At 38.7% G+C, this 23,304-nt stretch overlaps 1 protein-coding gene across 4 annotated transcripts in view; it reads left to right on the top strand.

The window, feature by feature from the left end:
* The window catches only part of CTNND2 (catenin delta 2), a 915,285-nt gene that overhangs the window by 316,047 nt on the left and 575,934 nt on the right, over nt 1–23,304 (top strand). For all 4 annotated transcript variants that reach the window (XM_047730983.1, XM_047730982.1, XM_047730984.1 and 1 more), the window contains one exon: nt 20,886–20,998. In XM_047730983.1, coding sequence (XP_047586939.1) covers nt 20,886–20,998 — 113 coding nt within the window. The remainder of the gene's footprint in view (nt 1–20,885; nt 20,999–23,304) is intronic.

Below are 23,304 nucleotides of genomic sequence, written 5' to 3'. Positions count from 1 at the left end.
TCATGAAGGATTGTTCCTAATTTGTAATGAGCACATAATTACCTGCAGGCATTCTGCACCTAGGGGGCCAATGAGACAGTGTCGAGATCACAGTGCGTTGCCTCTAGGTACTAGAAGACAATCGAAGGCTTATGTTGATCTTTGTATACGACTTGTACCAGGCATGCATGTGCTTATACATCCCTTTGGATTCACTGTTTAGTCGATGGTTTCAACAGGAAGGGAGACTGGTGGAAAAGCAGTGAGCGATGTACGTTCTTTTCAAAGCTATAATCAAAAAATTGGGCTGGGCTGATGTCTTCAGAGCAAGCTTAGAGAATCTGCAGGTTTTCAAGGCTAATAAAATATGCATACACTTTGTACAGAATTAGATTCAAGAAAAGTCTAAAATCCTAAAAAATATGAGATAAAACAAAAAGTTGAAAATTTGAAAACATGTCTACCCTTGTCTGTGGGCTCAAAGTTATCAAACACAGAGATCTAACATGTATGGAAGTCTGGTTTTGTAGCAGTTTAGGACAAAAGCACTAAAGGTTTAATTGAATTCACATTTCAAATCAGGAAACTATTTGGCAAAGTTATGAAAGCTAATGTAATCTTAGGTTATATTAATGGACAGTCACTGTAATTTGTAAATAAACACATAAGACAGAATGGGAGTAGGGACGTTAGATTCTTAAGTACATATTCATCCTGTCATAAACTCAATGGACCATAACCTAAGTATACTTTGAATGTCTGGTCCCTTAACTTAGCAACTCCAGATGATCTATTCTTCTCTTTCCTCATCTGTACAACAGAAATAATAGTCCTTATAATAGTGGTATTATTAGTATTATTAAGAGTAGTAGTTCCTAGATCCCTAAAGGGTATTCATGCTACTGTGGGAAAAGAAGGAGAACACTGCTTTTCTAGGAAAATAATGGCCTAAGTTTATCAAAATGGGAAGGTTCTCCATGCTGCCTTTAGTAGGATATAATTCATTTTTCTTAACTAAATTCAAGTTCTGCAGTATTTATTAAATATGCATATCTTGTTGACTATTTGATTTCTGTCTGGACTACTGCTTTTCCCACTTGAATAGCCAGGGGAAAGTGTTCTGGAGAAAATGGACCTAATACGTGCCCAACAGCTGCTGGAATCCTAGCAGCTTGCCGCCTGTCTCAGCAGCCAGGAACGCTGGCATTCATTAGCTCTGCCCTCTCCATCAGGTAAAAACTGCACCTGATGGAAATTACAGTCCCCAGTTTCAGGGGACACAAAGATAATTTGGCTGTTCCTAAAAAGGCATAAACAAAATATTGGCTAAGCACAGACAGATGTTAAGGTTATACTCTGTACATGAATTCATGTACTTGAATTCACTTTAATGGAGTTGAGCTTATGGTGTAAGATCTTGCAGCTCATTATAACTAAGTTGTTATGGGCTGCTAATTTGCTAGAAGCTGCTGTATCATGAGCTAGCCCAACTGCCTTGATGGGTCTCCTGGTAGTTAATATGGATTAAATGTGAATCTTTTATTTTTTCCCCTGTGGTCTCACATAATGATATTAGCTTGTCTACAGTGTGACAAATTCAGTGTACCAGGAGCATCTGGTACACTATTCTTTATGACTGAAAATAAGCCTGCAAACTTGATCATGCACATCCATTAAGACACTTCCCCATATTGGGGAGATATGGAAGGGTGATGACCATGGAGGGGATTTATTGGCGACAGTTTCATTTTGCTTCATTGTATAAGAACTATCTCAACAGTGGTACATTCATCAATGCTACATTCCTGCAAGTTCTTGCTTGATTATCAGGATGCAAATATGGATATATTCCTGGTTAGACTGAACTTAATTTATTCCCAGCAGAGGAATTTCAAAAAATAAATAAAAGGAGAAGAACTGAATTTCCACAGCTTGAAGATAGGGTCTGAATTCAGTCTTTTGAAGTTGATCTGGAAATGGACCACACTGAAATGTTCAGGACATGAAGCTACTTTAGTAAAGAGGGTATTTTTTTATTGAAGGCATGGTATTGTAAGAAATGAGTAGATTCAGATCCTGTTGTGTGCCATTTGGATTGCAAGAAGTTAATATAAAAATGTTTTGCATATGTCACTACCTTGGCAGTGAAGAAATGTAAAACAAGAGTTGACCTACAGATGCATATTCTGTATGAACAGGGCAGACCACTGGGCTAGTTGTCACTGTTGTTATCATCTCCGCTTCAGCACTACCTGAGTAGTCTTGAATTATTCACTTAACCTCTCTGATTGCTAGTTCCCTCTTCTTTGCACAAAAGGATTATATTTCATATCCTATATTCTCCCCTGGGCCATTTGAAGATAAAATAATTACAGTAACAATACAGCTGTTATTATACAAAGAGTAAAATTGTTACACTATTAGAGTACAATTGTAATAATAACTCCCTCTTACCTGATACCAGCCCTCTGGTAACCTCAGGCCCCTCATCAGCAGTGGATGTGGCATTAGCAATTAAAAAACCACTCTGGAGGCAATGAGGAACAGGAGCTCTGAAAGGTACACACACACACACACACACACCACACACACACACACACTAAATCACCGGAAGAGATGTCAACAGTATAAATGAAGCAGAAGAGAAATGAGACTGTTTCTTTGGTTGTAGGAGCCAATAGCTGTGTGTGTCCACAGTGCCAGAGGACTTTCCTGTGTCTACCTGATTATGAAGAAGCTCTGCAGTAGACGGGAATTTAGGGACAGGCAAACTATCATCCTAGTAGGGGCGATGTCCTTGTGATGTCACATAGGATCCATGTTAACTAAAGACCTTCAGATGTTAACAAAACAAAACAAAACAAAACAAAACAAAAAAAACCACCCAGTTAGAAGATATTATTTTCTTATCAAAAGAATTCAGTAACATTTCAGAGGGTTTCTTAGTTGCAGTATGGAAGAGATGAAGTGGTGCATCATATTTAATGAATGAGGAAAATCAGGATCATTGTTGAGTATCAACCTGTTACTGAAGTCAAAAACTTCCAGTGTAATTTCCTTAGTATTCTATCTGGTCCTACATTCCAATCAAACTGTACTCTAATTACTCCCTGAAGCACTTACACACACAGTCAATATTTGTCTAATTCTGTGCTTTAAATCATGCTGTTTCTTCCATTTGTAATGCTTTTTCCTCTACCTTTTCACAGGGTCAAATAGTACCTCTCACTTCCCACCCCAGGTTGCCACCTTGTGCATGGATCATTATCCTTGAATTCCTTCTCACCCGCTCTCTCCCATCTTCCTTAATTGGATGTTGCCCTTGAAATGCATTCATACCCGTCTCATCACAATTTAGCATTTTACCTTAAATGCTAAACTCCTTTACTAGATGCTAAATGCTTTACTAAATGCTAAACTCCTTTACTACCTCAACTCCTTTACTAGACTTAAATCTATCAACAAGATCTCTATCAGGGGTCTCCAGAGTGACAACAGCAATAGGGTATATAGAGCTATTTAGAAAGAGATTTATTATGGGGTCAGAATATGGATCTTGGAAGTCCTACAACCTACAAGTTTCGTGCTCCACGAGAGCCGATGGTGTAATTGCAGTCCAAACTCAAATATCTGAGAATGAGGGGAGACCATGGTGTAAGCTCTGGTCCAAGTCCAAAGGTCTAGACAATCAAGAGTGCCAGTGACTGAGGGCAAGAGAAGATGGATGTCCCAGCGCCCACAGAGAGAAAAAATTTGCCCTTCCTCCACCTTTTGTTCTATTCAAGCTCTCAATTGATTGGATGCTGCCACAGCATTGATAAGAGTGATCCTCTTAATCTACTAACATTCAAATGCCAAAGTCCTCCAGAAATACTTTTACAGACATCCCAAGAAATGATGTTTACCAGTGACCTGGGCATCCCTTAGCCCAGTCTGGTTGACACATAAAGTTAACCGTCACACGATCCATACCTGAACCAGTTTTGTACCCATGTCTTTCCTCTCTTTGTCACCCAGCACCTTGCAGAACACTTTGCCCATTAATATCAGCTGCCTACTGTTACTTTATTCATTCATTCCGTAAATACTTATTTGGCACCCACTCTGTGGGTGGTATAGAAATCTGGTGAAAAATGGTGGCATTGTTTTTGCCTTGGAATTTAACATCATAAAATAGTAACTCTGAAATAATTGAGACCTGTGGTTTGCTGGCAGGCAAGCAAGTATTGATGGCTCCATCCCCATCTACGGTTGGTATTAGTGAAAAAGGTGGTATTCCTTTTGCATTTCATTTATATACCATAGGTATCTGATATTGTGGTAGTACCAAAGAGATATAAGCAGCAGTGTCACCATACTATTGGGACCAACTTGTATTTCTAGGGATCTAATGAGAGAACTTGCTGGAACATTGGTGCCACTGAAGAGACTTAAGACATCTCCTTGTCCTGAAATACTGATAGACACTCAACTCAAAGAGCTACCAGTAAAATTCACTAGAGAATTTTATGTTAGGAATATGGTAAATCATGGAAAACTTATTATTCTACCATGGAAATGTTACAGCGTAACAGTATATGAAAATGGCAATTTATAATTGAGGGTTTTTTAATGTAAATTTTTAGTTTGGCAAGAGACTTTTGGGGGCTAAGCCAATAGAAGCAAGTATCTACTGAAGCTCTTTGCAAAATCAGAGAGTATTCCTTCCTGCTCTGAAAAGTGCTGCATTCTTTTCTTGGTGGCCAAGCAAAAAGTAATAATATCTTTGAACATGTAAGTAACTAGGTGGTAATTAGCATATACATATTGTTTAATTGTAACTAAACACTAGTAAAGTTTGGAAGAAAATCTGGTGAGAGGATTCAGTTTTTGTTAATTATTTTAAGTCATGTCTGTAATTTCAAATTAATAATACTGTATTAACTTGCAAAAGCCTGTGTCTCTATAAACCAAAAAAAATATGACCACCAATCAGATTATTTCAACACATTCAATTCAATATCAAGGCTTAATAGGAGATAGCATGATGCCTATGGCAATAAATATTTCCTTTACTGTTATAGACTGTTAAGCCATTGAAAGGTTAATGTAATAACTATTAATTTTTATTCTTAGGAAATAGTCACTGCAATTTTCTAAGTACAGTAATAACAGAATCATACACGTGTTAATTTTTTTTAAGGATGACTTTTGGCTACGTTATGGAGAACAGACTGAAAGCAGTTATGAACAGGGGCAGACACTCTAATTAGGAAAATATGTTCAGGTCTCCAGGCAAGAGGTACTGGTAGTTAGAACTGGAGTGGTAACCGTGGAGGGTAATGGACAGATTGGAGAATAGACTGGGTGGTTACAGCTCCCACTCTCAATTCCAGTATGGGTTTTCCTCCCCACTAAGTAATCATCTACCACCACCTGATTGTCTTTAATTCTGACACCGTTCTACCCAGAGACAGCAGCGTATCCCACAGGGTTAACTACTCAGTGTCCAAGATCGCTCCTCCCCCCTGCCTCACCCATTTCAGATGCCATGGGCAAGTCCTGGTTGTCACCTGTACTTCTAACGAATTGACCAACTATAGATTGGTTCAGTTATTTTCCTACAGATGCTTTCAAGAACTCAGAGAAGCATTTTACTTACTGTATAACTGCTTGATTATTAAAGGACATCACTAGCAAAACAGAGCAGGGCAAAGTGTGGGGAAAAAGGGGGTCAGAGCTTCGTGTTCTCTTTGAGTACGTCATTCTCCCGAAATTTCCACAGTTCACCAACCTGGAAGCTCTTTGAACCCCATCATTTGGGTTTTTACGGAGACTTCATTACCTAGGCACAATTGATCAGCTCATTGACCATTGGTGATTAAACACAATCTCTAGCCCCTCTTCCCTTTCTAGAGGCTCCAGAGTTTGGAGCTGAAAGTTCCTACCCTCCAGTTACATTGTTGGTTCTCCTGGCAACCAACTCCCATCTTCTGGTGTGGTTCAAAAGTTGAAATTTCATTAATATAAAAAAAAAAAAAAAGACACCATGTCATTCTTACCCTTAGGACATGTCAAGAGTTTGAGGAACTCTGTGAAAGTGGGTTTTCACTTTCACAGAAATGGGGTTGAAAAACAAATATATGTATTTCTTATTATAAATTATAATATCACAGTGGTATTTAATGATTTATTGTGTATGGCTGGAGAGGACAAAGTGCAGAATCATAAACACATTTGGGGATTAGGTAACTTGGGTAAATGAGAGTACTATTGACTGAGATAGGAAAACAACAGGGTGAGAACAGGTTTGCAGATTGTCTGTGATGTGGTTTGGGACATGAACCTCTGGGTTTCCAGAGTGGATGTCAGTGGCCATTTGTATTACACCATTATTGATTATTGAAGCTGTGGGGATTGATGAGATTATTTAAAAGTCTAAGAAAGTAGAAATCTTTAAAAATCCCAATGAAAGAGTAGCTTAAGACAATAGGATACATCCATATTGAGTAAAGGGCAGCCAGAGAGGTGGGGAGGAAGGCAGTGAGAAGAGTGTATTGAAAACCATAAGAAGAATTTGTTTCAGGAAGAAAGGAGAAGCCAAAGAAGTAAAATACTAACAGTAGGTCACTTAAAATACTGTTGGTGTATGAGCTCATAAAGAATTATTCCCCTAGAATGAATGTCTAGCTATTTAACTTCCACAAAAGCATTGATTGAGAAAGGATAAATACTGGCCCTTTGTCAATCAAACATTTCTGTCCTAAATAGAATTATTGCAATAAATCTTATTCTGTAATTCAAGTTTGTTATACAAAAGACATATAATATGAGAGAGAGAGAGAGTGAATGTACAAGCACAACTCATGGAAAAATATAGAAATTTAGCATTGGAAATACCACAAAATCACTTAAACTCATCTTTCACATTTTGTCAGACACCTGAGTGAGTTGGCTCTATGTCCATACACTTTCTCATACTGACCCAAACTGCATTTTTTGAGGTCATGTATTACTTCATTAATCCATCAATCCATTCATCATTTATTGAATGTACTATATATTAGGTGAGAGGAAGGTGATCACATAAAGGCATGACTCCTGCCATCAAGACATTTATGTTCCAAGAAAGAACTCAAACAGGTAATTAAGTGAATTCAATAAAGCATTGTTGTGCTATGAGAGTGGTGGTCGTTTCTTGTGTGTCAGGAGTGAGCTTGAGGCCAGGAATGTATTCATACAGAACAGATGTAATTAAGTAAACGTTGAGATTCAACACCATATAAAACTGAAGTCAAAAGCATTTTTCCTAAACTTAAGAACAGGGGAAGAGTGGGAGGAGGAAATGGATATTTGGAGCAGTAGGCCCAGAGTGAGCCCATGCAAAAGTCCATTGGAGGAAATGGCAAGTCATTGATCTTGGCAGAGCCCAGAGTTTTAGTACTTCTCTTTCACCTTTAAATACTGGAAGGCTGTTTTGTCACTATAACTTTCCCCATCCTCATTGCCCTCACTGGGTGTATCGGAGTTTCACATTGGCTCTCTGCAAGTTAAGGATCATTATTAGAAGGAAATATTTCAGTTATAGTGTGAACATGAACAGTACAATGAGTATAATTCTTCCAGTGGTTGGACATAATAATTCCAATATTTTATTCTACAAAAGCAAGGAAAACTAAAAACGAGAGAGCATAAAATGATAAGCTACAGTCATTCCTCATGAAGGAAGTTCTGTTGTTCCTGATTCTATAGCCTCCAATAAAAGCAATGAGGCTGAATAATGCTAGATTTTTGAGGCAATGGAGTTCTGAACAGTTATAGCTAGCCTTTGAGTTCTACTCCCATCTAATCTTTGGGGAAGCCACTTAATATCTTAAGGTTGAGATGTCTCAGACAATGGAGTACTTTATTGGATCAGTGTGAGGAATGAAAAATTAATGCATGTAAAGCACTTAAGGGAATATGATACATGGTAAGTAATACTTAAAATATTGGGTGTTGTTTTTATGTGCTACTATCATAATAGAATGGTCATTCCTAAGCAGATATGGGCATTACAATCACTAGTAGAAACTTTTTAAGATGTATGGGTCAGGACCTCATTACCTATAAATTTTATTCTGTAGCTCTGGGTTCTGTACTGGGCATTTAAAAGTGCTAAAGGTGCTTGGGTGGCTCACTTGGTCGGTTGAGTTTCTGACTCTTAATTTCGGTTCAGAGCATTACCTCAGGGTCATGGAGATGGAGCCCCATGTTGGGCTCCATGCTGAGTGTGGAGCCTACTTAAGATTCTCTCTCCCCCTTTCTTCTGCCCTCCCTTACCCCTGCTCCATAGGAGCATGCTCTCCTCTCTCTCTCTCTCTCTCTCTCTCTCAAAAAAAAAAAAAAAAAAAATCTAGAGATTATCAGGATATAGTTAAGAGTCACCAATATAATAGTATCACTAATTTTTTTTATGAAGCCCAGTGAATTTTACATCGTTTTAAAACTACCAAGAACTATGGCCTTCTTTATTTCATGGAGTCCTGTCATGTAGATGAATTAAGTAAACTGTGGTAAACATGCTTTATTTGGATAACAAAGCATTTGGTAAAATAACATGTTAGAACAAAGCCAATAGAATCCTACAGACTGAAGGAGTTGGTCAGAAAGAGGTGTTTCTTTATATTTTTATTTTATTGAAACCATTCTGGAAAGGTGCCTATGATTCTGCTTCAGGGTGCTGATTCCTGTCATCTGCTGTCTTGCTAGATGACCCAGAATGACACTGTGGTTGTTTAAAACATTAATCTGTCAGTTCTGTAAACTTTTGCAGACAGCTCTTGCCATAGTTTTTGACTCATCAGTGAGGTCTCCACAGCCTTACAGTTGACATTGATTTGTTCCATTCCATCCTGACATCATGGCTTTGTTCCTTCCAGATTTGTTGGACACTTTGCTGTAAGCTTCCTATCATTAGCCTGTCATTTGTGCCACCTTCCCTTCGATTTGGCTTCAGAACGTGTCTCCGATTGTGTTGGCGTTGGTGCTTCTGAGAACCAGGTATTAACACCTGGTTTGGGACATGGTCATGCTTGGGGGGAAGTAGGAAGACCAACTGGTACAACGTAAAAACACTCTTGCTCAGGCTTTCAGCAAATGGGTTAGGTACAAAGGCCAAGGGCATTTTAGGTTCACTCTTACTCCTTTGCTCTTGAGGTTTCTAATTTCTTTTAGCAAAATGAACTGACCTCCAGGGAAAGAAGGTAAATTGAACTCTTTCTTAATATCTGCTCCCTCACCAAAATGGCAATAGAGTTTTTAAAAGGGATAATACCACCAACTTAGAGAACGGATAAATAAAGAATGATATGTCACCATGTTTGCATGGCCATCAACTCAGAATTACTTCATGTACCATTGGAGAAAGCAACAAGTACTTCTAATTAAACTATAACATACTATCCAATGTAAGTCATATCAATTTAAGAGAGAGTAACCCAGAGGTATTAAGCGTGAAAAATCTTGGAACTGAGCAGTCTTAGAACTGCTAAAATAGGGTACATAGACAAGGTGGTAAATAACTTACATATCTAAGAAAATAAGTCCTAAGCAGTAGAGAAGAAAGAGCATAGGCCAGTTTATAAGGGAACTCTTGCAGATGTTTGTGGGAGTGGGCATATGGGGCATGAAGTCTAACTTACAAACAGGAGATTGTTTGCAAATCTGTGTAAATATCAGTGAACCCCTAAATTCCTGACCCTATCATACACAGCTAGACAGACTGCCCCCCCAACACTGGCAAAGACTAGAGGTGAATTATCTGAAGACGATGAAATTAGAGTCTCTTAACTCAGGGGTACAAGGAAGAGCGTTAAAGTGGGTATTGGAAATTGGTAGGGGGAGTAAGTGAAATTTTACTTACTAAATTTTGAGGCTCTCCCTTTCACCCTGCCCCCAGCATCTACCCCTACACGGTTTTCAGAACAGGGGCAAACACATGTTCAAACTCAAAGCTGGAGCTTGAGAGAGCCTCCTCTGGGAGTTCTGCATGGAAGAATCATGCAGCGCTTCTCCTAGAAGAGCACAGCTTACCAGCTCTACTCACCAAGAGTCTGATCAGCTCTCTGAATTCCCACTCAAATAGAAGAAGCCCGCTGGAGACCTTGATATGTTCGAAAGCCTGTAACATGAAAGACAGAGTCTAAAATAAACTGAAACCCCTCATAAAACAGGAACTATGCAAAGAGAAGAAAACATAACATTAACATCACAGAGAGAGAAAAGTTGATTTCACATAAAATAAATACCGGATGATAACGGAAAGGACTATTCAGAGCACAAAAAAGTAGGTCTTAGAAATTTAAAGTATAATAACATGAATGAACCAACCACTTGTTAGAGACTTATATGATTAAATTGAGGAACCTTTTCAGAAAGTAAAAGCGAAACATAAAAGAAATGGGCAGCTAGAAGAGAAATACTTTTAAATAAGAAGCCTAGGCGACTGATATAGATCTTACATCTGAGGAGTTAAAAAAAAAAAAAAAAGAAAAAATTTTTAAGAAGTTTTCAGTAGTATTATGGAATAGCCTAGAACTGAATAATGTAAGTTTCTGGATTGAAAGTTCCCACTAACGGTTCTGAAGATGTCTAAAAATAGATTTATATCAAGACATATCACAATAAAATTTTAGAACACTAGAGACTAAGAAAAGATACACTTTTTCTGGGGAGAAGTGAAAGCAGATTTCACACAAAAAGATAATAAAAATTCAGAATGTTTCACACTTTTCAACAGCAACACCTGAAGGCAGGAGATAATGAAGCACTAGCTCAAAACTCTAACGGAAAATTATTTCTAACCTAGAATTCTCTTCTTCTGTAACCAGCCTTAGAACCAAGTTTGAGAGTAGAATTAAAACTTAGCAGATATGCAAGGTCTCAAAAAACAGCCTCCCACTCTCTTTCTCTCTAGAAAGGCATTTTCTACCAAAAAGGAAATAAAGTAGGAAAATTAAGAAGCAGCAGATCTAGAAAGAGGAAACCCACGTAAGAGAAGGACGAAGGAAATCCCCAGGATGGAGATGAAGGGAGGGGTTCACGACGATAGCTGGGTTAAGAGGCCAGACTAGAGCAGATTGGAAGACACCAGAAGAGATTTCTTCAATAGGTGGAACTGATACATTATTTCTTGTGTTTGATTTATTGAGAGAAGTTTATATCAATCAAGGGAAGTTTTGGTTTAGATTCATGACGAGTACATAGGCAGCGGAACAAACAACAGTAACAAAAAAGACAAGCCACTCATTTAGAGAAAACAAAATGTATATTTATGTTAAAAAAAAAGGTCATAGTACGAACCATGCACATTGTGATAGTGTTCTACCAAACATCGAAGTTTAGCTGGCTGGGGGAACACAGGGGAAGATGAGAGAAGTATCTACACATGGTGGCGGATGGGGAAAGAAAGTGAAATCCTCGTCTTCCACTATGGGAAGTTAATTGATGATGCCTATAACTGAAAGCTTAAGAAATAATAATATTGGAAAGTTAATGGAGATAGGAATATACAAATCAGAAAAGGAGTTAAAAGTGCTTGACTCTGAAGAAGAAACTTGACAAATATTTTACCCATTTCAATTTGTATATGTACAGATTGATTTGAAAAACAGCAATGACAATTATTTTCCTTATACAGATAGAAATACAGTGGCCATTAGATTCTCTTTCTGTATATAATTTTTATATTTTATATCATATATTCATTTGTGTATGATATAATATATGTGATATGTATAATTACATATAATTATGTATAAAACATGTATAATTATATATAATATATAAATTGTATATTTTATATGTGTATAAAATCAAAGAGGCACTGACTGAGAAGAAAAAAAAAAGCAAAACAAAGTTTAAACAAAGAAACATCACCTACATAAACCTTTAAGAGCTCTTTCAAGTAAGGATTGCACATTTTATTACAATTAATGAGCCTACTGAATTCTAAGAATAACATATGATGGAGACATTTTATAGAACTGCTGATTTTTTCGAAGTCCTATGGAAGTTTTCTCAGATTCATTTATGGTCGTGAAATACCCACTTTGAGAAAAATTATTTTGTGACAATCAGTTTGGCTATTTCATTCCAGGAAGCTTGAAACCAGGATCTTGGGTCATTTATTCATCATTTACCTAGTTCCAACTGTATATCAGGCATTTTTCTCACAGATAAAATGATGACATCAGACCTAGTCTCTTGCTTAAGAAATTCACAGTCTAGGAAGGACACAGACCCTTGAAGAAAACATTGTAATGGAATACAAAAAGTACAAGAACAAAAATGTAAACTGATTATCATTGGATCACAGGTAGTAGCATTAGACACTCCTGAGAAGTAGAGATGACAGCAGCTGGCCATAAAAGGAAGGTAGACCTGTTGCTCATTTATAGGTTTTCTGTTCTCATCTAGGTTAACCTAACAGGCCTTCTTTGAGACCTCATTTAAGAGAACCCCGGAGGGGCACCTGGGTAGCTCACTGGGTTAAGCCTCTGCCTTTGGCTCAGGTCATGATCTCAGGGTCCTGGGATCCAGCCCCGCCATAAGGCGCTCTGCTCAGTGCAGGGCCTGCTTCCCCCTCTCTTTCTGCCTGCCTCTCTGCCTACTTGTGATCTGTCTCTCTCTCTCTCTCTCTCTCTCTCTCTGTCAAATAAATAAAATCTTTAAAAAAGAGAGCGAGAGAGAGAGAACCCTACGGCCTTCACTAACATGGTCAAACCTTTCAAATGCCATCACATTTCTTCTGCTTGCCTGCCACCATTCTGTTGCACACACGAGACTGCACAGCACCGCCATTTTGCGTCTGAGTAGGTGCTGGTTCCCTAGTTTTTACCTCTACAGGAGATGAGGTTGACAAAAGTTTTTATGCCCGAGACTGTGTCTCAGGACATGTTCCGAGTCCACATTCCCATTACATGGGTTTGGTATAGTCAGTCTGAATCTTAAGTCACTGGATTCTAACAATCAGATCTAAATGTCTTCCACTGCCTAGAAGCTCATCCATCTTCTCCATTCTCCACATCTGTCCAATCTCTTTTCCATCTTCTCATATTAGTAAAATTGTGGCAAAGCCATACTTATTGAATTCATTATTCAGTCTAAAACTTTTCCACTTTCTCAAATCCAGCTTGTATAGTCCCCACTGATGCTATTTCACAATGTTAAGTAAATTATTTATTGATGGAATTAATAAAACTATGTTTTCTGATACCAGTTTTCACACTGAGTTAGCTAAGCCCCCTCAAGAGTCTTTATATGCTTTTATCCTTTTAAAAACATTTAACAAACTACATTTAATTAAGCTGAATTAATTATTAATTGTTAATTTAGGCTCTTTAGGAAAAAGTTATGAAACTATATGATAATTTTTCTTATAATCCTTGTGTGTTATGTGACTCAACGATGTGCTATTCTAGGAGTGAATATCCTTTAGACTTGGCTCTTAGTAAATTTTAATGAAATTTGGTATCATATATCTGTTACTTTTATAAAACTTTTTCTCTAAAACAAGATAATTTCCACATAGTGGGGAGATTTATTTTCTCTATCACTACTTTGCTTTTTCTTCCAACTTCCCTTACCAAAGGATGTCTTCTTAATCCACACCCTATTGTTAATTCCCATGAAGTCCCAATTTCTCTGAACAATTTCTGCATCACATTTTTGGGCACAATTTTATTTATGCATAATTGATATAAAATAAACTGCCTATTTTTAATAGGCACAATTTGATGAGTTTGAACATATACATGCACCCATGATATCGTCACCACAATGAAGGTAATAAACATATCCACCCCATCCAAAAGTTTAGGACCCTTTTATTTACTTATTCATTCTTTTGGTGATAAGAACATTTCATGTGAGATATACCATCTTAACAAATTTTTAAGCGCACAACATTGTATTATTAATGGTAGGCACCATGTTGCCTGGCCAATCGCTAGAACTTGTTTGTCTTGTATAACTGAAACTTTATACCCTATTTCCCCCACTCCCAAGCCCGTGGCATCCACCGTTCTGTCTTCTGCTTGACTCTTTCGTACTCTTCATATAAATGGAGTCTTGTGCTTTTTCTCCTCTGCACCTGACATCTTTGAGTTGGAAAAAGGTTTTCCAGGTCTATCCATGTTGAAGTGGATGGTGCAGGTTCCTTCTTTTCTGAGGGTAAATAATATTCCATTGTAAGGATCTACCATGTTTTCATTATGCAGTGGTCTGTTGTACATTTGAGCGGTTGGCATGTGTTGGCTATTGTGAATACTGCCGTGCCTGGGTGGCTCAGTTGCGTAAGTGTCTGACTCTTCATTTCAGTTCCGGTCATAATCTCAGGGTTGTGAGATCGAGTCCCATGTGGGGCTCTGCACTAGGTGTGGCACCTGCTTGGCATTCTCTCTCCCTCTCCCTCCTCTCCCTCTGCCTCACCCTCCCCTCCCTCTTCCTCTTTAAAACAAAACGAAACTAGTGCTGCAGTGAACACGAGTGCAGATATCTCCTCTAGATCCCGGTTTTAGTTCTTGCGGGTATACACCCAGGAGTGGGATTCCTGGATCATACGGTAATTCTTTTGTTAATATTTTAAGGAACCTCCTCACTATTTACATAGTGACCACACCAGTTTACATTCGTACCAACAGCATGTAGGCATTTGATTTCTCTACATCCTTGCCAGTACTTGTTATCTTTTGTTTTCTTTGAGAACAGCCACTCTAACAGGTGTAAAGGGATATCTCATTATGGGTTTGATTGGTATTTCCTTGATTAGTGATATTGAGCATCTTTTTATATACGTGTTGGCCACTTGTGTGTCTTGTTAGGAGAAATGTCAATTCAAGTACTTTGTCCCTTTTTTTTTTTTTTTTTGGTACTGAGTTGTATGAGCTCCTTTTGTATTCTATAGGTTGTCTTTCCACTCTGTTGGCTGTTTCCTCTGCTAGAAGGAAAGGAAGATTTTCAGGTTCATGTAGTCCTGCTTATCTACTTTTGCTTTTGTTTCCCGTGGTTTTGGTGTCTTCACTTTTTAGAGCCCTATTTACACCACCACTTCTGCGCCGAAACTTCCCAGGAGAAGACCAGGCTAGTGGTCATTGCCCCACCATGATTCTCCTTTTTATTTATTTATTTATTTATGCTTCTTTTGTTCCTTCTACACTCCATATCCAAAATCTCCAAAGACATTTCTTTACTCTTCTTTTTTTTTTTTTTTAAGATTTATTTATTTATTTGAGAGAGAGAAAGAGAACACTCATGAAGTGGGGGAGGGGCCGCTGGAGAGGGAGAGGACATCTCAAGCAAACTCCACACTGAACGTGCATTGAGGTGGGCTTGATCTCATGACCCCAAGATCACGACCTGAGCTAAAACCATGCCGGACACGCAACCAGCTATGCCACCCACGTGCCCCTTTCTTCACTCTTCTTATCTTTCCTTAAGGTCTCCCCTTCGCTGACTTAATTTAGTAACACATATTCACTTGTAACTGGTATTACAAATTTCATGAAATTTATCCACATACTTTTATTTTTCCAGTTGATTTCTTGGTTACTCACTTGGCCTTATTAGTAACATTTGTCTCCTGAATGTTCTACCTCAAAGTCTCTAAGAAACCCAGGGAATTATTCAATTCTGAGAGGTCGGTCATCCCTCCAGACGTCAAACTGAGTCAGAACTGGAGAATGTCGTCTTTCCGCCTACACCACAGCTTACGCAGCCACAGTGGAGCGGAAGCTCATTCATTGTTGTGATGATGCCCTAGGTGATTTTGTGGGTGCTGTTAGGCCACATGCATCTCTGAGTTTGAGAACAGTTGCAGCTCTTCTAGCTCCCAATTCTAAGGTCAGTTTCCAATTCCAAGCATCATAGGTCCTGAGAGTTTCCAACCTGTGATATATTATGGTGAGAACAGCCCTCCCCATAAGCCTTTAGACCCTTGAGTTGGGGTAAAGTAGGAAATGACTGTAATGTGAGCAAAAAGCAGAAGGCATTTCAGATTCTGGTCTCTACAGTTCGAAGAAATAAAAATTCTTTAAATAACAGGTCTTAATCTGAGTATGAATGAAATTGATAGTTTATATTGACATCACATACCCTCTATGTTAATGGACTGCTATGGCCTCTGAAACAAAAGAATTGAAAATACAGGGAAGATTTAGTCCAACCACTATTCATTAACTTCTTTAATGTTACCCCTTCCATATGTCCAGACCTCCTAAACAACATCCTTTATCTCATTCTCTTTGCTATTTTGAAGGAAGAATTTCTTTCTCGGCCAAGGCTAAGCCTTTCACCTTAACATTTTTGTAAAGTAAGGGGAAAAAAAAGAAACCATAGGAAATAGCAGTGTTATAATGAATATACAAGGTAATACATGTAGAGCACTTGGGTCCATGAAGACGTATATAGTTAACAGGTATTGACTGAGCAGCAACTATGTGCCAGAACTGCTCTAGACACTAGATACATCAGCAACACAGCAGGGAAAATTTCTGCCTCATATATGGTCCTAGAAACTAGGCACGCAATAGTGAGTACTCAATAAAAAATTATTTCCCATTTTATTTTTATGTTTCGTGTTGTTATATGAATAAAATACAAGATTTTAGATGAAGAAGAGAAACTTTCTTTCTCCTTGAGGACTTTGACATTTACTATGTATTCCTTAGCAAAGCACAGGGGAAAATTCACTTAATTACTTTCTTGGTTCATATACAGGATGGCAAAGTAAACATTTATTGAGTGGCTATTTTAAAAAGGGAACATACTGATACCCATTTCCTTAATAAAGAAAATGTCAATTCAGTTAAAAAGTCATCGTAATAAATGAAACAAACCAGTCACCCAAAGGTAGCTGTTTATTTTTAATCCTATACTAGTGAAGAACATTGAAAAGAACATGTAAAAGCTTAAGTATTTGCCTGGTTAGTAGTTCATTTAATATGAGTTTTTAAATATAGCAGAAAATATCCTTTTATACATCAAACAGGAAAGAAAATTGCGAATTCCTAAAAACCTTCCAGGTTTCAGCTCAGGTAGAATAACAGGAGCCTGCTGGTACCTTCCCATCTGAAACAACAAAACATACAGAAAATATGCAACACAGCTTTCAGGACTCTGAACTTTAAAGAGTGAAGAAGGTGGTTTCTAAGAGACACAAAGCAAAAAAGGTGAGCCTCCTATTTCCCCAGCTACAACAGTGTAGAAAAGCAGACCCGCAGAGTCCAGGGGGCTCCCTGCACTGGGGAGGCAGCACTGACAGCCAGGGAGGAAAAGGGACTAGAATGTTTGGGGTAAAATACAAGAAGGGTGGTCGCTGCTCAGAAGGAGAACCCTTGAACTCTACAGAGGATCCACGTCTACTTTCATTTGAGACCTGAGCATCCTGAGTCTGTAAGGAGGCTGCCGGAGGCAGGGAAAGAACCATTTGAAAGAATGGGAGGAAACACTACCAACCAGGGGCCAGAAGTACGTGCCCACACCTACCAGCCTAACTGGAAAACCCAGAATCCGTTGGACGCTGAGTACTTAGAAGGATCCCCCTAGGTAAAGTAGAGGAATTTGCCGAGGACAAAATGCTGCTCTCTCTCCCCAAAACAAATCTGAAATGCAAGACCCAAGTGTACCAAATTGCATCCAAAAAACTGTGCCCCAGAACAGAACTTAAAATATCTGTAGAAATATGAAGATACCCGGAGCACAATAAGGTAAAATTCAAAATGTTTTATGTTCAACCAAACATCACCATACGTGAGGAGGGGCAGAAACAGGGCCCGTTCTGAGGGGAAAAATCAGTCGGCTGAAACTGAGCCAGATGCTAGCGTTAGCTAGTCGGGACATTAAAATAGGTTTTGTGTGTATGTTCCCTGTGTTCATAACATTGGGGACATGGAAGATATAAAAGAGACCCAGGTGAAACTTCTAGAGGTGTTTGACTCACCAATGTCTGAGATAAAAATATACTCGACAAGAATAATAGTGGATCAGATACTGTAGGGGGGAGGAGTGATTAACTCGACACCAATGGAAAAATGAGCAAAGAATCCCTGAGCTGTGGGGCTATTCCAAGTGACCTAATATGTATGTAATTGTAGTCACTGAAGGAGGGATGTCAGTGGCGAAAGGGGAAACCGTTTGAGGAATCGACGACTAAACACTTTCCAGATCTAATGGAAAAGAAAGCCGCAGATCCAGGAAACCCAGTGAACCCCAAGCATAAGAAACATGTGGAAGACTATAGTAGGGAACGTTGTCATCAGGTTGTTCACCAGGGATAAAGAGAGAATCTTAAATGGAGGCAGAGAAAAAAAGACACTGTATAGACAAATACATGAATACCATAGTTTTTTTTTTTTTTTTTTTTTTTTTGGTCAGAAACAATAAACAAGAGGACAAAACGTCTTTCAAAAATGAGGGCAAAATAGTGTTGTTAGGCACGTAAAGCTGAGAGAATTCATCACCGAAAGAACCACATTCCAGGAAACATGAAAAGGAAGTCTCTCAGACAGAGGAGTGATGCCAGATGGAAATGCGGATCTACCCAAAGTGATAAGGAGCCTGAAAATTGTGACTCAGTGTTTGGAAGGCAGCTTGGGTGAGGGTGTCTCGTCACTTCCCTCCATAACCCTGATGTGGAGGAAACGTGCAGTGAGACCACACCCACACGCACAATGACTTCCCATCTACCTATGAGGGATTCTATATGATCTTTAAGTATTGTTTTTAAGGTGATACCGTTCTAAAGGGATAGCTTGGTTTTCTGTTAGGACAGATTCTAGATAAAATATATTATAAAGCCTAGACATGAAAATCTTTTAGAATCTGCATAATTTTGTGGAAAGGAATTGCCAAAAAAAAAAAAAAAAAACCCAAAAAACAAACAAAAAAAAAACTGTAGAACTTTCTGGGAGAAGAAGCAGAGATTAGGGGCACAACATGCATTCTGACAGAGGTGTTGGTATTTTTTCCTTACAAATAATCTTTGCTGTCCTTCAGAGTATGTAAGGATAAAGATGTGAGCTCCCACGACAACATGCTTCCTTAGTTTTAGAACTTGAAAGGGAAAAGTTGAGCTCTCGTGGGTAACATGTTTCTTTTTTTAACATTTATTTATTTGAAAGAGAGAGTGTGCGAACGAGAGAGAGTGCATGAGTAGGGGGAGAAGCAGAGGGAGAGGGAGAACCAGACTCCCCCCGAGCAGGAAGCCTGACGTGGGGCTCCATCCTGGGACTCCAGGATCGTGACCTGAGCTGAAGGCAGATGCTTAACTGACTGAGCCATCCCGGGTCCCCTTTTAAAGTGTTTCTTACTTAGTTCCCGAAAATAATGTTAACAGAAAAGAAATCTGCTCTTGTGGAAAAGAACAAAGGAATTTTTAATATATGTGGAGGACACACCATATCCTACTTTTTAAAGTTTATCACCCAAGAGTGTCTCAGGATAGCAAAAACAATAAACTCCTCTTTCCTGGGAAGACAAATCTTTGCAATGTTAGGAGTTTTCATTCTCCCACACTGACCTTTATTGTCAGTATTTTCCAGCATTTTTGTTTTCCCATACCCCAAACAAAACTGTGCAGGTAATTTGTTTTTATTTATTTTTTATTTTTTAAAATTTTATTTATTTATTTGACAGACAGAGATCACAAGTAGTTAGAGAGGCAGGCAGAGAGAGAGGAGGAAGCAGGCTCCCTGCTGAGCAGAGAGCCTGATGCGGGGCTCGATCCCAGGACACTGGGATCATGACCTGTGCCGAAGGCAGAGGCTTTAACCCACTGAGCCACCTAGGCGCCCCAGTAATTTGTTTTTTAAAGAAATCAAATGTAGTTTGATTATGTTGTAAAAACTTCTTCTGAATTTTTTTAGTTAAAATACATGCTTTGGGGGTGCGTGGGTGGCTCAGTTGGTTAAGCAACTGCCTTCAGCCTAGGTCAGTCCCAGGTCAGTCTCCCTCTGGCCTCTCTCCTCTCACACTCCCTTTCTCTCTCATTCTCTCTCTCTCTCAAATAAATTAATAAAATATTTTAAAAAAATACTTGCTTTGCTATAATTATGTTTATTAAAAAAACTTAAGTGCATGGAAAAATAAGACAAAGATTAAAATGTGGTACAAAAGTCCTATAATTGGAACAGCTAAGATACTTGACATACTGATTGAATTATTCTTCATTAACGTTGGTCCTTTAACAGTGGATTTCAGGCAGATTTGTAGAAGTGTTCTTCATTGGTTTAATTGGGTTGTTTTAAGGTGATAGAGCAAATATCTCAAAGGATATTCACTTAGTAATTAGGCTATCAAGGATCAGTATCATTCCCATTCTGCTGAAGTTTAAAGCCTACAGAAGCAGAAGTTTAAGCGTGATCTCTCTTCAGTCAACAATATGTAACAAGTAATGTTAGGGTCGAATTAGTAGAGAGAGGCAGCTAGAAGGCCTATGGGGAATAAACACAGTATTCCAAATGATAGAAAAGCTGTTTCTTTTAACATTTTACTGAATGTTACAATTTTAATGGAGGAGAATTAATATCTGTCGGGTGCTGGCCATCCGCCAAATAGTCCAGGCTGATTTTTCATGGTTGGTGCCTCATTAAATCCTTACCCCCGACGTTAGGAAATAAATATTGTCAACCCATTTTACAGATGATGTTGTAAGTTGATACTTACAAAGATTAAATCACTTCAGCCAGCAGACCCCAGGACTCTGATACATACTCAGATCCATCTGAAGTGCAAATCCCTCTTGGATTTCACAGTGACATCCCTGGCTTCTCAAATTCAGCATCTCAGCAAATGTCATTTTTCCCCTTTGACCACCACATCATTTTGATGTGAATTCCACGTTGCAAAGTGGATGATAGAATTAATCTTTTTTGGTGGCTTTATTTCAGGAATTACAGTTTGAGAGACTGACCCGAGAGCTGGAGGCAGAACGCCAGATCGTCGCCAGCCAACTGGAGCGATGCAAGCTTGGATCAGAGACAGGCAGCATGAGCAGCATCAGGTACTGGGCACCCTGCCTCCTTACACTTCTGGGCTGGGAGCTGCCAGGGAAAGGAGATTGTGGTGTTTATCTTCTCCTTACAAACCTGGCAGTGGATTTGGAGCATTCAGTGAGACATTGGAAGGGAATTATAACCAATCTGATTTAAGATGTTCAAAAGTTGTCCAAAATGGCCTGATTTGTACTTGAAACTCTTTTTAACAAAATTAACACCTGACCTGAATGCAAATTACGTGTAATTTTGCACAAAGGAAGGCTTTGCATTGAGTCAACTCTCTGGAAAATCAGGAGATGCCATATCACAGTCTCTCAGTTCAGTTCTTTTTTTTTTCCTAAATGAGCCAGAGGTGCAGGTTCCTGAAATGAAAGAGAACATTTCGATGTCACCTGTCTCGTTTGCTACTGTGTGATACTGAGTTGCAAAATTGTACCTCAAATATCAGCCACGCATGCAATTCTCCTGGGTAAAAATATTTTGAATTCATAGAGAGAATATTATTCAATGAGGGGTTGGTTTGAGGTCTGAAAATGTTTAAAAACAAAACATAGTCACTGGACCACAAAATAAATTATCGACTCTAGGACCATGTTTTCATGTTAAAAACGTGTGTATGTGTGTGTGTGTGTTGTGTGAAAGAAACAAAGTTACACAACTGTCATTTTCAGTGATGCATTGTACTTTCCTGTTATCTTGTTCTATGTCATGTTTTTGAGGTTCACATTTTAAGGGAGGTGTCTTCGTGAAGGAAACTTGCTGTGGCAGGTCAACTCCAACGTTGTAGTGACTTAATAGCTGTGTCTCCTTCATGCAAAAGGTAGAGGTAGTGGGTGATAGTCAGGGGGCTGCTTCTCTGCTTTCCCTCCCACGGTTATTAAGGACCAGCTTCTCTCTTGAGGGCTCCGCCATCCCCTATGACCTCACTGTCATTGTTTTGTCCATTGCATCCCTGCACGTACAGTCCATTGGTACAAACCAGTCATGTGGCCTCTCATAGATGGAGGTTGGGCCACGGCCTCTGTGCTCGGAGAGGAGCGTGAGTCTGGTGATCCCTTAGCCACCTGCTGTGACAAAAGAATTAAAATGTCCTTGTATCTTTTGCTCTAACATATTTTGTCATTGTAAGAGTGCAATTGTAGTCAGAATGTTTCCTATTCGAGTCACTTGCCATCAGTCTTTTAAACATTGTTCTTTTTTTTTCTCCTTAACAATGGTGAATCTACATGGATATCATTGTACTCTTGTTAGACTAGCCTGCTTGGACAGAATATCATTTTCTATTGCAACATTATTTTGGACCCGTGGGAGCGTATCTACCTCTGCATCCAAGTACCTAGGTTATAAGTAGCTGTGATTCCTCAAACTGACTAGCCAAACACCCAAATTAACCAGAGGAGAATGGACCAAAACCGAAACAGAACAAAACAAAAAAGTGCATCGTGTTTACTCAGAATCGTTTTCAGAAGATTGACTGGTTGAAGATGGTAAGACTGAGGCAAGGAGAAAAATAATGTTTATAAATGTGTATTTGATTCATTCCATGTAGTTGGGCATATTTGAAGAGCTTTTTTTTTCCCTTCTTCAAATTTTTATTTAAATTCTAGTGGATGTATAGTGGAATACTAATTTCAGGAGTAGAATTTAGTGATTCGTCACATACATATAACGCCCAATGCTCATCATAAGTCCCTTACATCATAAGTTCCTTACTATCCACTGGCTAACTGAACATCATTTTTTTAAAGAAAAAGTATTAAGAATTTGTAATAGCCAAATTGTAACCACATTTTGGAATAAGACCAGTGTGCAAATTGGGTCTTGAATTCTTTTGTAGTCCAAGGCACAGGGTATACACCGCCCCCCACCACCCCAATCTGATTCTTTTTTTTTTTTTTTTTTTTTTAAATTTTAAAAGCTTTTGGTTAAGGGTGAGGTTTTTTTTCTACTTCCTGAGAAGCTAAGACTGTTAGCTTCCTAGGTCCACACACACCACTGAATCGACATCTGTTTTGCTTTGAAACCCACTGTTTCTCTATTGGTCAGATTACCTTTTTCCATTCTTATTTCTACCTTTCTGTGTGATATTTTTGCACACTATACATCTTTTATTTCATTTCATCCCCTCCCCTCCCCAGCCCCAGCTCGGCACAGGTCTGAGGGGCCATATTACATCCTGTGCTTCAATTTCCAACTTCTGATTGGGTCAGAAACAAATAATCTGATTCATCCAGTGACGGACTTGTAAGAAATTGGTCTTACTCTTGAGAAGATGAAATAAGTGTCCTAAAATGGGTGACCTCTGATGGCA

The sequence above is a fragment of the Lutra lutra genome, chromosome 5 (genome assembly GCF_902655055.1).
Source record: "Lutra lutra chromosome 5, mLutLut1.2, whole genome shotgun sequence".
NCBI lineage: Eukaryota > Metazoa > Chordata > Mammalia > Carnivora > Mustelidae > Lutra > Lutra lutra.
Note: the sequence above shows the minus strand (reverse complement) of the source record. Positions and strands in the feature narration are given on the sequence as shown.